The sequence below is a fragment of the Tyto alba genome, unplaced genomic scaffold, assembly GCF_018691265.1.
Source record: "Tyto alba isolate M040663 unplaced genomic scaffold, T.alba_DEE_v4.0 Super-Scaffold_21, whole genome shotgun sequence".
NCBI classification, from domain to species: domain Eukaryota; kingdom Metazoa; phylum Chordata; class Aves; order Strigiformes; family Tytonidae; genus Tyto; species Tyto alba.
Genome location: NW_024881295.1, coordinates 1,672,643 through 1,686,335, shown reverse-complemented (window position 1 = coordinate 1,686,335; position 13,693 = coordinate 1,672,643). Strand labels below are relative to the sequence as shown.

General features: G+C 41.5%; 1 protein-coding gene across 1 annotated transcript; it reads right to left on the bottom strand.

Annotated features, from left to right (window-relative positions):
• Positions 1-4,025: 4,025 nt before the first annotated feature.
• On the bottom strand, positions 4,026-12,492 carry LOC104355687 (natural killer cells antigen CD94). Its single transcript, XM_032995615.2, has 6 exons — positions 12,304-12,492; positions 9,692-9,790; positions 8,375-8,461; positions 7,930-8,084; positions 4,492-4,604; positions 4,026-4,146 (listed from the first exon to the last, which is right to left on the bottom strand). Exons 1-6 carry the CDS (start codon positions 12,428-12,430, stop codon positions 4,026-4,028), a joined length of 702 nt encoding a protein of 233 aa, XP_032851506.1. The 5' UTR covers positions 12,431-12,492.
• Between the last annotated feature and the right edge of the window lie 1,201 nt (positions 12,493-13,693).

Here is a 13,693-nt window from a genome sequence, read left to right as displayed (position 1 = left end):
AACACCTTTGCTTCATCTCAGAGGCAGACTAACTTCAGGTCCATGTCTTTTTTATTATTCAGTGTTAAGGGCTACAAATATAGATATCTGTATTCAACTGAGAGAAAAGTTCACAGCTGCATAGCTACTGTAGTTATTTAATCACACAGAGGAGGCAGAATTGCTGTCCAGAGCCTAATGTCATCTTCTCAGAGAGACAAGTGGTAAATCAGAGTGTGGGAAAAAAGGCAGAGGCAGGATTTAACAAATAAGAGAAGTGAGCCCTTGTGGCAAAGGCTAACCATATAGTAGACTGACCTAGCAAGGGTGTAGCTAACAGGGCAAAGAAGGTGATGGCTTTCTTTTCTCCATCACTTCTGAGTATGCAGCTGGGGTATTATGTCCAGCTTTGGGCTCCCCAGTAAAAACAAAACCAAAAACAACCCATAAAACACATAAATGCTAAAACTGGTCAAGGGGAGAGACACCAAGATGATTAGGAGCTGGAGCACTTGATTTACAGGAACAGACTCTGACAACTGGATTTGTTCAGCCTGGAGAGGAGAAAGCTAAGGAGAATCCAATTTCAATCTCTCACTGCATAAAGGGGCTATAGAGAAGACAGAACCATCCTCAGAGGTATACAGTGAAAGGACAATAAGCAATGGTCATAAGGTAGGGTGGTTAAATACTGGAAGAGGTGCCCAGAGAGGATGTGTCATCTCCATCCTAGGAGATTTTCTGAACTTGACTGCAGAGGGATGGGACTGATCTGATCTGGCTTTGAAATTAGACCTGCAGAGCAGGAGTTTGTACCAGATGGACTTCAGAGGTCCCTTCCAAATAGAATATTTTCATGAGTTTGTTATCTAGGAGTATGAAGGGGACAATAGTAGATCACCTGAAATAACATCATCTGTTCCCCTTCCTTATAACTTGGAGAGCAAAACTTAGAAAGTGAGAAACAGACTGGATAGTACTTTCTTTAGTAACTCAAATTCTCTGCACCACCCAACTATAGTAGGAGCCCCTTTTTCTTTTTGCAAAACTTGACTCACATCTTGCTGGCCTTTCTTCACAGTGCTGTGCACTCTTCCTCTGGAAGTTTTCCTGCCAGGAGAACATAGATTGTATTAAAGTCACAATGTCAAGAGAGAAGCTTCTGAAAGGTTGGCAGCTCACCTGCTGCCATGGCAGAGTGTAAGTATGTACATGGGGTAAGATACAGGGCTCCAAAGGAGTACTTGCTGGTAAAGAGATGGTCCCGTGTCTGCCATTGTAGCTGTGCTTCTGGGCACCTTCTTGTAGTCTTCTAGTCATCTGACACTGATTTGAAAGCATATCAGGGAAAGATATTATAATGGTTAAAGGTTTTAAGATTCTGATTTGAAATAGAAAGAACAGAGAAGGAAGATGCTGGGACAGATGAGAATCAGATTCTTTAGTGAATTAGCTGACCTTTACACGGAAGGGGTATTTTCCTTTGTTGCTTTCTACAGACAGTGTCTGTAAATGCAGATTTGCACCAAATTATTTAGTATCTTGCTGACTGCGTGTTTCAGTCTGTGAGCACATGATCTACTGGAAAGGCTGAACCCCCTCCAGGGCAGAAAATGTGCTCATGACATGGATGATCAAGGCCATTGGGAACTCAGTGCAGGGCCTGGTGCCAAGAGGGTATTGCGGGATGTGAAAAGGCACTGTCCAGCTACAGTGCTCAGCTCAACTCTTTCATTTCTGAGCCTGCCTTCTTGACATCCACGAACTCTACTTTTTCCTATCCAGCACCTGACATTTAGGCTGCTCCTATTTCACCATTCTGGTTATCTCGTAGATGGTCAAATGTGAAGCTGTCATGCTTCTTTCACTTCAGAACAGCACTGCAGGGCTCATTTCCCCAATGCACCCCTTTATTCACTCCACCCCTATCTTCTTTACTGCCCACATACACGTCCTGTTTGAAGGGGTGTTGAACTCAACAACTTCTCTTTAGTTCCCAGTTCTTTCAAGACTTATGATGAATCAGGCTCTACCAAGGGCCTTACTCTTACACTTGGTATACAGTAATGTGTTTTATTTTCCATACAAAATGTGTTTCAAATGAAGCTCTTCTCCGAACTACCCAGTGCCATGAAAAGATCGTGGACCTCCCTGAGCAGCCTGTGTTTTAGGCTCCATACATGTGTAGTCAGGAGGACTTCGACAGCCGTTGAGATTGAAAGCAGACTGGATAAAATAATGGATTTACTTGAATTTAAAATACTTGATACTACAAATTCTTCTCTCTGAAATATGCCACTATTAACAGGGGAAAAGCCCTTCACAAGATGCTGGGGCCAAGATTTGGCCTGAGACCATATGGAGATATGAAGATATAGAAATAGTATAAAAAGATCATCCAGCCATAGAAATGAAAGAAATGTACCCTGCAAGTTATCACCACTGACCTGACCTTCCTGCAGCAATAGCAAATGTTCACTAAAATGTCACGCCAGACAGACAGCAGGAAATCCAGAGGCTAACATTTATTTTCACAATGCAGTCATCAAACAAAAGCGTATAGCAGATTGCTGAAAAATAATCAAGTGTTAGTTTATGGGAAGCAAAATGGGTAAAATGTGGCAGATTAGATGACTGCTGTGAATTATTTTTTTAAAGTTGAATGGGTTGAAACAAGTGAAACACCGTACCTTCCTTGCATTGTACTTTGCACTTCCTACTGCAATAGTAAGGAATTCTAGATAGTTCAACGGGTACTTGGGCCCGCAAATTAGGACTTGGCTCTGGTGAGTATAGTGAATTTATTCAGTTCACAAACATCTTTTGGCACATTAGAAAAAGGGGTTCATTTTTTAACCACAGAGGTGCTTTCAGAATATTTTCCAAGGAAATATTGAATATTAAAGACATATTTTTTCATTTATTTTAATGAAAGTCTGCAAATACTAAGGCATATACACATAGATACAAGGTATATCTATACAAAGAGTATATGTACATGTAATATGAAACAGATTCTGACATACAAAACTTCAAAGAACTCATGCAATGAAACTCCACCCAGAAAAGTAGACACATCATTTTCCTTCAAGAAGTATGACAAGTAATAACACGTGATGCCTAGTGTGTACCTTTGGCTCCAGAGATCCCAAACAGTGCAGATATAATACAAGAACTCAAGTAAGATTTGTGACAATGGATTCTGCATCAGTTTCAGTACTGATTATGTGTAGGTCTGAACAGAGCATGTATTTATTATCCTCCTTGCTATTTACATAGCAATTAATATAATGGTAGCACTGAAGTTATTCAGGTAACATTTTAATCCAACCATAACCATTTGACTCTACTTTTCACAGAAATTGCTTCCAGGGATTCCCTGTAGTCTTCTAAAAAATGTCCTTTTGTTTCTATAAATATTAATGCATACGTGAAAAGAATTTTATGGATGAATAGAGCCTTGTGATCTTTCTCTATCCTTATATCTCAAACAGGGGAACAGCCAGAAGAACAGGTTTAGGAAAGAAGGTGTGCCTAGGCAAACTGGTCTAGAAGAGAATTATGGGTGGATGGTAGTAAGCATATACAGTAAGTAATTCCATGAGTAAAATCATCAAGGATGTAGTTGGACTGGTTTATGACTGGTAGGTGTTAGTGTAAAATGCTGACTAAAGCTCAAGAAATATAGAGATCTGCGAGAACATGTGGTTGTCAACATAGAGAGTCACACAGGAGTCATTGCTTGACTATAGCTAATTCTTTTTAAGTCATTTCCTAGACCTGTAGTTTTCAGCTTTGTAGTTTTTTTTTGTTTTGTTTTGGTTTTTTTTTTTTTGTTTTTTTTTTTTTTCTCTCTCATTTGTAAGCCTAGAAGGCAAAATGCAGGCAAGAAGGAATATTTAGTCTCTACTGATCTGTCATTTGAATTACCATTCTGACAAAACTACATGATAAACAAACAAAAATAAAAATATACTTAAAACTTCCAGTTCCTAAAGTTGGTAGCTCACAGTGTCAGATCCCACATCCCTTCTTGCAATGCTTCTTCAGGTGAAATGAACAGCCACTTTCTCACAGATCCAGAACTGCTTTGTTGAACAGGACTGGCTAGCATAAATAATCCATCCATAAAAGGAGGCACAGAAGATGTTGTCATACAACATAACCCTAGGAAATTAAAAGATATGGCTTAATAATGACCCAGTGACCTCATTTGATCTATATTTCGACCATCTGTAATCACACTGATTTGCCACTGGAATGTAGAATTATTTTCCCTTTGGAGCTATTTTATTTGTGCCGGGTGGTCCTTTTGAGTCTGGTGTATGTGCCACCCATTGTTCCTTATACAGGACATGAATTCTGAGCTTCACAGCAGATACTACCGTCTCCATGCTCCTTCAGCATTGCATATGTGACAAACATGGGAAAGTAAGAGGAAGCACAAGTTTCATATCATTTACTGGGGCTCATTGGATAGAACCACACTGGCCCTAAGTTATGCAGGCTTACCAGTTTGTTGCTTCTTTTGAAAAAGCTGTTCCATCCTCCCAGTACCAGCCGCCCCTTTCAGATACATATGATAATCCAACCCAGTAAAACTGTGAATCCTGTGGCAGAGAAACCTGTAGGTATGGGAAAATCATCACAACAATATTCCAAAAATAAGACCCAAGTTCCTGTATCTTCCATCTGTGAAGGTTCTGCAAACAAAGGAGATAGCTCTTTCCCAATAACAGAGTAACATGTTGTCCATGCTTGTTTTCCATGAGGCAGCGCTGACTGCTCTCATTATAGGATCATTCAAATACTGTTGTTTATTGATTTGCCTCAAGACAAATGTACCCTGGATCTGTAAAAATACTGTTTTTTTAAAGAAAAAAAAAATAAAGGCGGCTTTATCTGGTCTGCCTTAGTTATCTACACTGCCTTTAGATTGCTGCAGTTTAGATATCATAGAATCATAGAATCACAGAAGGGTTTGGTTTGGAAGGTACCTTAAAGATCATCCAGTTCCATCCCCCTCTGCCATGGTCAGGGACACCTCCCACTAAACCAGGTTGCTCAAAGCCCCGTCCAACCTGGCCTTGAACACTTTGAGGAAGGGGACATCCACAGTCTGTCTGGACAACCTGTTCCAATGTCTCATCACCCTCACAGTAAGGAATTTCTTCCTTATATTTAATGTAAATCTATCCTCTCTGTTTAAAACTGTTACCCCTTGTCCTATCACTATGTGCCCTTGTAAAATGTCCCTCTAAGACTTTCCTTTAGGCCCCCTTGAAGTACTGGAAGGCTGATACAAGGTTTCCCTGGAGCCTTCTCTTCCCCAACTCTCTCAGCCTGGCCTCCCAGGGGAGCGGCTCCAGCCCCCTGATCATCTTCGTGGCCTCCTCTGGACCCACTTGAGCAGCTCCGTGTCCTTCTTATGTTGGGGCCCCCTGAGCTGGACACAGCACTGCAGATGGGGTGTCATGAGAGTGGAGTAGAGGGGGAAAATCACCTCCCTCAACCTGCTAGACACACTTCTCTTGATGCAGCCCAGGATACGGTTGGCTTTCTGGCCTGTGAGTGCACATTACTGGGTCATGTTAAGCTTTTCAACAACCAACACTCCCTGGACCTTCTCCTCAGGGCTGATCTCAACCCACTCATCACCCAGCCTGTATTTGTGCTTGGGATTGCCCTGACCCATGTGCAAAGACCTTGCACTTGGCCTTGCTGAACTTCATGAGGTTGGCACAGGCCCACCTCTCAAGCCTGTCCAGGTCCCTTTGGATGGCATCCTGTCCCTCCAGCGTGCCAACCGCACCACACAGCTCGGGGTCGTTGGCAAACTTGCTGAAGGTGCACTCAATCCCACCATCCCTGTAGCTAATAAAGATGTTAAACAGTGCCTGTCCTGATAGCAACCCCTGAGGAGTTACACTCATCACTACTCTCCACTTGGACATTGAGCTGTTGACTGCATCTCTCTGACCATCCAGCCAATTCCTTATGTATTGAGTGGTCTATCCATCAAATCAGAGACAAGGATGTTGTGCAGGACAGTGTCAAATGCTTTGCATAAGTCCACAGAGATGATGTCAACTGCTATTCCGTTATCCACCAGTGCTGTAACCCCATCATAGAAGGCCACCAAATTAGTCAGACATGATTTGCTCTTAGTGAAGTCATGCTGGGTGTCACCAGTTGCCTCCTTATTTTCCATGTGCCTTAGCATAGTTTCTAGGATGATGCACTCCATGGTCTTGCTGGGGACGGAGGTGAGATGTAGATATAGGAGTGCTCCTTAAACCCCACTTAGAGTCTGAAGAGGCCCACAGGTCCAGAGCAGCCTGAGAAGTGGTTCACCTCACCCAGTGGATTGCTACTGAATAGTCACTGTATTGTCCAGATCTCCCACTAACTGTAATGGACCCTAAAAAAGTGGCTCTGAAGTTGCAGAGTGTAAGCAATGATAGATGCCTGAAGTTAGGTGAGATCAATCCCAGCCTAGAAGGCAGAGCCTGTTGCCTAAATACAGACCTCTAGCACCTTCTGAGATTCTCCAATTTATCCGAGGTCTTCACATATGGCTTACAAACACTACCCAGAACCTATGGGAAAACTGTGCCTTGCTGAGGCATTATTTGGAGGTCAAAGACAATACCCCCTGGCATCTCTGATTGCCTTATAAACCTATGTTTAGGCACCTGAATCATTCCCTAGGTGTCCAAGTGCTACCTAAGAGATTCCTCAGCATCTTAGCCTGCTCAGATCCCCTAGATACTCCACTGCTACTTAGTAGTATCTTTAGGGACTCATTCAAAATCTAAAATCCACAGCTGGCTTAAACTGGTCTGGCCTCAGTCTGACTGCAGCTGCATATACCAAACATGAAAGAAAAAGCAAGCACCCAGACACCTGGAATCAAACTTTCCAGGGTTTATATAACATACCAAAATAATCTCTGAAATTCATCACTGAAGGTGTCTTCCAACAGTGTGAACCACAATTCTGACCTCAGAATGCTGCTAAACTCAATAATAAACTGTTTCTCCACTTTCTATTTTGTCTCTACCCACTGGATTTTCACTTAAAAAAATAATCCAAACTGCCAGCCTTTACGTCTTAAAATAAAAGAGTTGAGAACCACTATATGAAGCTAACTCCATCTGGAAAAACAAAAGAGATTTCCAGCGAAGCTTGTTTCCTTTTAAATGTAGCAATAAGAAAATAAGGATATCTGGGCTTTGTTTAAGCTTAATAGCAGTTGAAAAAGAGGTTCCCAGATATATGTGTACAAAAAAGCAAAATATGGTCTTGATAGCAAATTACAGATTTTTCACTAGACAGCAAAAAAACCCCAAATTAGTAAAACTACTGAAAATTATTAATTCCCTAAAGCTCTTTCAGTCATCATAATATTATCCACTGCTGTCTAATCTTTGTGCCATCATTAACACCACTCTGTGAGGATATAACACAAGGTCAGAAAAAACCCTTTTATAGTCACTTTACAGTTCAGTGTACACATGACAGTACCACTTGCTAGATTTCACATAGGTGTGGGTTTGATGCTGGGAACCCTCAGTGATAAAACTTGTGGAAAGAGATAATAAAAACATGCATTCTGTGTGCTGGGCCTCTCCTCCCTGCTGATGATACGCAATTTGCTTTCTCTGTGGAAACCTAAGTGTTAGCTAAATACGGTATTTTATACACTTTTATACAATTTCATATAATTTATACAATTCTATTTCTCATAATACATAACTTCACTATTTTGTACAGCACATAATTTAGGAAGTGCTGCAAGTGGTGACAATCTTGTGACTTGCAGGAAGGCTACTTGACCCAGAGAAAATTAAATATATGCACTGTAAATGACCAAAGTATTTTCTCCCTGCAAGAGTGCTGGGAGTTAAAAAAAGTTACATAAAGGAAAGCATGAGTTTAAGAGTGTACCATCTTTGCTTTGTCTTTTATCACAAGAAGAGTGGAATTTCTTGAGGAACAGAACTCCTGGCTTTGCTTCCATGTTTTCTTCTGCTTTGAAATGTAGAAGCAGTTGTCAGCTCCACTACTTTGCCATCTTGCTGGACAGAGAGCACATTTTGTTTCTAGAAACCAGAGAGAGTATTATGCAGACCTGCGAGGAATAGAAGGGCTTTAGCTACTGACTCGACTGAGAAAAGGAGATTAAGGGTAGCCATGAATCAGCTGAGCTTTTGATGGGCGAGAAACAAGTTGTTTTGCATGTTAGTGTACACATATCCACATCTCAAATACTACCACAGTTAAAAACAGACACTATCTGATCAGGCTTTCTCCCTGTGCTTTTATAGTTTCTCAGTCAATGGGCTCTGAAAAGGGGGTGATCTGTGTTTATTTACGTAACAACCGCATTTACCATTTTTCTCCTTCCCTTCAAAACACAATGCTTCCCTCATTTCCTGCAGCTTCTTTCCTTCTTCGGGATCCTTAGAAGCCTGAAAAACTGAAGGTCATGAAAGTGTTTATCAAAGATGGTTTTAAAAAATTTGTAGCTTTAGTTGTAGCTTTAATTTGTAGCTTTTGGCATTCTTTCATTTTTTGTCTACTTCATTTGTATGTCCACCCTTGTGTGTATGTCAGCTGCATTTTCTTCACCAGGAGAAGGTGCAGCACTGGAAAGTCACCTGGGAAGGTGGGGGCACCTCTGCCCTTAAAGATTTTCAAAAGGCATCTGCGCAAACCTACAGATGAGTTTACCTGGGGTTGGTGATAGTGCAGCTTTGAATGGTGGGGAGGAAAGGGCGGGTGTCAGACTAGTAACCTGAAGAATTGCCTCTGTGATGCCAAAGACGACCCCGAGTGTTTGTCCTGGGCACTTGCAACTGCCTCCTTCCTGCCAAAAAAGAAGCTGGGGACTCTCTGTCTCTAGTTCCAAAAGTCATGTGGCATCACCTTTGGTTGTTAGTTGAAATGTTCCTATGGAAAATCTGCTGTAATCGTTGGGGAAATGCATCAGTCACAATGCTTTGATGCCAGGAGTGCCCTCCCTGCAAAAAGCTTACATGCCAAGGAGGGAACTGTGAAATATTCCGGTAACAGTCACAGGGGGGCACCATTATCCAGATATTGTGGCTAACGAAGAGAGTTTCCAGCTGTGAAAACGAAGCATCTCGGAAATGGGGTAGGGTCAGGATTAGGGGAACGGTTAGTATTAGGTTTAGGGGTATAGATCAGGGTTGCGGCTGGGGTCTGAATCATTATGATTAGGGCTAGGGTTAGGCATTAGGTGTTAGGGTTATATTTAGAATTATGGTTTAGGATTAGGTTTGAGGTTAAATTTAGGGGTTAGGTTTATGTTTAGAGATAGGGTTAGGGATTAGCTTTAGTGTTAGGGTCACAGAGGTTAGGATTAATGTTAGGGTTTTAACATTAGGGTTAGGGTTAAAGTTAGGAGTTAGTTTTAGTGTAAGGACTAGTTAGGTTTAAGTCTTGCATCAGGATTAATGTAACCCTTAGGGTTAAGGTAACTGTAAGTGCAGATATTAGAGATCCTGAGTGACCTGTGCTGAGAGGCAGCTACAGGGGTACTTCTGTAGGAGACCTGTACTGTTGCCCTCTTGCTGTATTATTTCCATTGCTGGAACAGGGTCAGAAGGTACAGTCTGCACGGGGGAGAAGAAGCAGCTGTACGTCTGGAATTCACTCCCACAGCTCAGGACACCACGCTACTTACGCAGGGCCAGCAGGGCTACCAGCCCCATCAGCAGCACCAGGCACAAAGCGAGGAAAGCAAAGGCCACTGGCCGCCATACGGAAGATGAGGCAGAGGCTCCTGGGACAAACAAAAAACCCACTCAGCAACAAAACCAGCAACTCTCTTCATCACACAGTGATACCGCCTCCTCTCTGATAATATCAGTTCACCTATATCCCTTCTGCAGAGCCTCTTCTTTCCTTACTGCAGTTGTTACCACTGTTCTGAATTTCCTGGAGTCAGTTTGAGAAAATATCTATTTACCCACTCTGAATATTTATTAACTATTTGTTAGGCTTTAGTGTTTTTGAGTAAAACATCTCATGAAACAGGTAGATTAGATTTTGCAGTTCCCACACTCCTGGAAATAATAAAACAACCGCTAAGACTTTTCCACCTTGAAAAGGAAAAACTATCGTCTACTTTTGGATAATTACTTCTGGAATCTGTGATCGGGGTGTCTAAATGATTGCAGTGTTTGAACATTAAACTGTATATCTTTCTTCAGGTTCTTTCTCCAAAGTTCCAAAGTTTCCAAAGTTTAATGTCTAATCGGAAATATAGTTCTTCAGAATTTTACAGCTAATTATCTCCTGATTAAAATACTTTATAATACTTTATATATATATATATATATATATATATGCATGTTTCCCTTTTGTGAAGAAATGCTCTGCAATTTTCTGTAATACGCTTTCATATCGTTACATCAAATATTTCACTGGAGTCCGGTGCATCAGAACAAGCACCTCCAGGGAACTAAGGTTTTGTTAGGTGAGAATAAAAGCCCTCCAGAGGTGCCCAGAAGTCCAGATAGACTTGGCAACTAAAACTTACAAAACCAAAGTTAAGGGAGATGACCCTAACCCTCACCAGGTAAGGTCATTTGAAGAGACTGAAGATGACAACACACTGGGGTGGTGACATATGCCAGAGGCTTAGGGCTTCCTTTTAAAGAGACCTAAAAATCCTCGGAGTGAGCTGTAAGTGCAGCTCAACAAAGGCAAATGTGAAGTCCAGCACCTGTAACGATACAACTTCATGCAGCAGTACAGGTAGGGAACTGACTGCCTAGAAAGCAGCTTCAGGGTCCTGGTGGACAAGTTGAATGTGAGTCCCCAGATGTGCCCTTGAGGCAGGGAAAGCTGGCTAGAAATGGGCTGCATTGGCAAGATTACAGCCAGCAGGTCGATGGGAGTGATTATTCATCTCTGACAGTCATGAAGCCACGCCTGGGGTATTGGGTACTGAGCTTCCCAGTTCAACAGAGAAGTCAGCTAACTGCAGAGGAATACTGCTGTTGGTCAGGGACCTATAGAGAGGCTGAAGAACCTGTTTAGCCTGGAGAAGAGGCTAAGTGAGGATCTAATTTCAGTCCTCCCTGACCGAAAAGATCTTTACAGATGGAGCCAGACTGTTTTCAGAGAGGCACAGTGAAAGGTTGCAATGTAAGAGTCACAGGGTGAACCAGGGAATCTTTCGATTGGATGTGAGGAAAAAGGATTCTTCCCCTTCAGCACTGGACAAAGTGCCCAGAGAGTCTGTGAGATCTCCATCCCTGGAGGTTTCCAAAATTCAAGTGACAAGGCCCTGAGAAACTTCATAAGACTTTTAGAGCTAGTCCTTTCGAGCAAAAGATTGGAAAAGATGAACTATAGATGTTCCTCCCAACCTAATTTGATCATAAATCTATCTACTTTACACATTCTCTGTGCATATCAAAAGACCATTTTAAGAGTTTTCTGAGCTTGCCAACCTGTTTCTTTTTGGGAAGCTCCACCCCTAGATCACATTCCCTAATATTTTATTCTTGGTTTTCTGGCTGCTTCTTAGCATCTTCTCCTCCATCCTCCTTGTCAAGAAGTCATTCTCAATGGATAGTTCTAGATCTTTTCTAGGCAGCACCAGGGTGATGTTAATTTAGTCTTTGTCTACTCTACCCAACCTGCAAATAGCAGCAATGATATTTATTTCACACATAAGCCGTGTGGTGAATTTATGAGTAGCAGCAACAGTACCCAAGACATCATTTTATGGTCTCAGGCATTCCACGGACACCTTAGTTAGCACTCTGCTTGTTTATAGAAAAACTCTGAGTATAAACAAATAAAAATATATACTTCTATCAGAGCTTACATTCACTATTTAGACTGATAAACAGGGCACCTTTCTGCTATCCATAGCTGAAGAAATTGCTTCCCTTTCCACGGCCTGTGCTATCTGTGAAACTGTAGTGCCTTCCTCCCTTGTAGTGCCATACTGTAATAAAAGAATTCTACCAAAATGAAGAAAAAAAAAAAGCAAAAGCAACATAGAACGGTGGCATTTGTCTTCTGTGTTGAAGTAAACAGAAAATATAATGGAATAAAGGTAAGCTTCAGAAAAAATATCATCTATGATCATAAATAATAGCACACAAGACACCATTATAATTTGTGCTGTTTCTATGAACATTTATTTAAGAATATACTATAAAGATTATCTAAGAATATACTATAAAGATTAGAAGGATTCTAAAGAACCAACATGTACATACAAATTTGAGTTATGCCCTCATTTAAACCAAAAAGCTAATTTCCATCTGTACTTACTGTCTACTGTAACACAAGTGGCTGGAGCCTTAAATGCAGAACATTTGTTTCTGCTCGGATATCCAGGAGTAATAACTGAAGCTGAGGGTTGTAAATTTAAAGCAGTGTAGCCTTCCTCATCCTCCATCTCTAGCTTGTCACCCTTCTTTCCTGCAGTAGGAGCACTTTGGGAGTAGGGGCACACTGCAGCGAGACCAATGCCGGGGTGATGAGAATGGCTCACGTTTCAGCATTTTCAGTGAAACCACAGAGGAAGTTGGTGCTGTTCTGATTACCATGTTATAGTAAAAGTGTAACATATTGGAAGCACATTAAGGAGTTAAGGTGGCACTGTCAAAGATGGGTGTTTTCTTCATGAATGTGAACATAGGTAGTCTTGGTTCCTGGCTGGAATATAAGTCTGTTTCACTTAACTATCCACCTGATCTGACCCCGTAAGCAAAGCAACCATCAGGATTTTCTACCTTCTTAAAATAAGATGCTCTAGAAATAGCTGCTATTTTGAGTTAAGCTATGAAATATATCTGCTCATGTATCAGGGCGCAAATTCAACACAACAGCTGAATGGAAAGCAATAGGCTGCATTTCCATACGCTGTTATGAAATGAATGAAGAATGAATTTATTTTACAAAAATTCACTGAAATAAATGCTAGAAGGGGAAAAGCTGAGCTGAAAGGATGGTGAAGCCAGGAGCTTGGTAGGATTCATGTGACCACTCAGCCTGTGTCAGAGAACGACCAGACTGCACTGAAGACCTCTCTGCTGTTGCACAAGTCACTGTGCAGAAGTGACTTGTCCATCCTCACTCTCCATGTCCAGCTCCCTGCAGTGCTTTACTTCAGTGCTGAGCTATAGTTCTGAAACATCTTCAGTGCCCAGCTCTCCTTAACTGAGCATTTGGTCAGACATGATGAGTCATGTTGTAGTGACAGGGTGAGTCAAAAGGAAATTTCAAGAGAGGAATTTCTGTGGCAGCTCTTTCTGCTCTTGTGTGTAAAGTTGAGAGTCTCCCATCTGCAAAATAATATCAACAGGCTGGAAATACACTCTGATGACTGGGCTATTCTTCCTGCCTTTGCTGTGCAGATAGATTTCTTCAGAGCAGAAATATCTCTGGCTGCATGTATTTCTTGCATTACCTGTATGCAAAGAGAAAGCATGATGGAAAAGTTGGGAGTTGCAGTTGGTTCTGTTAAACAGTGGCACACAAGGATTAGCAGTCATGGTGTATTCATGGTGTACCCATAATAGCCTCATAAAAACTTCATGCTAACTATGGTGCAAAAATACTTGTCTATTGGGCCTGAAAACTGTATGTTGGCACCTTAGTGTAAAAAGTGCTTTACTTCAGATAATTGGGACTGGAGTGTGTCTGTGCTACTGAATTT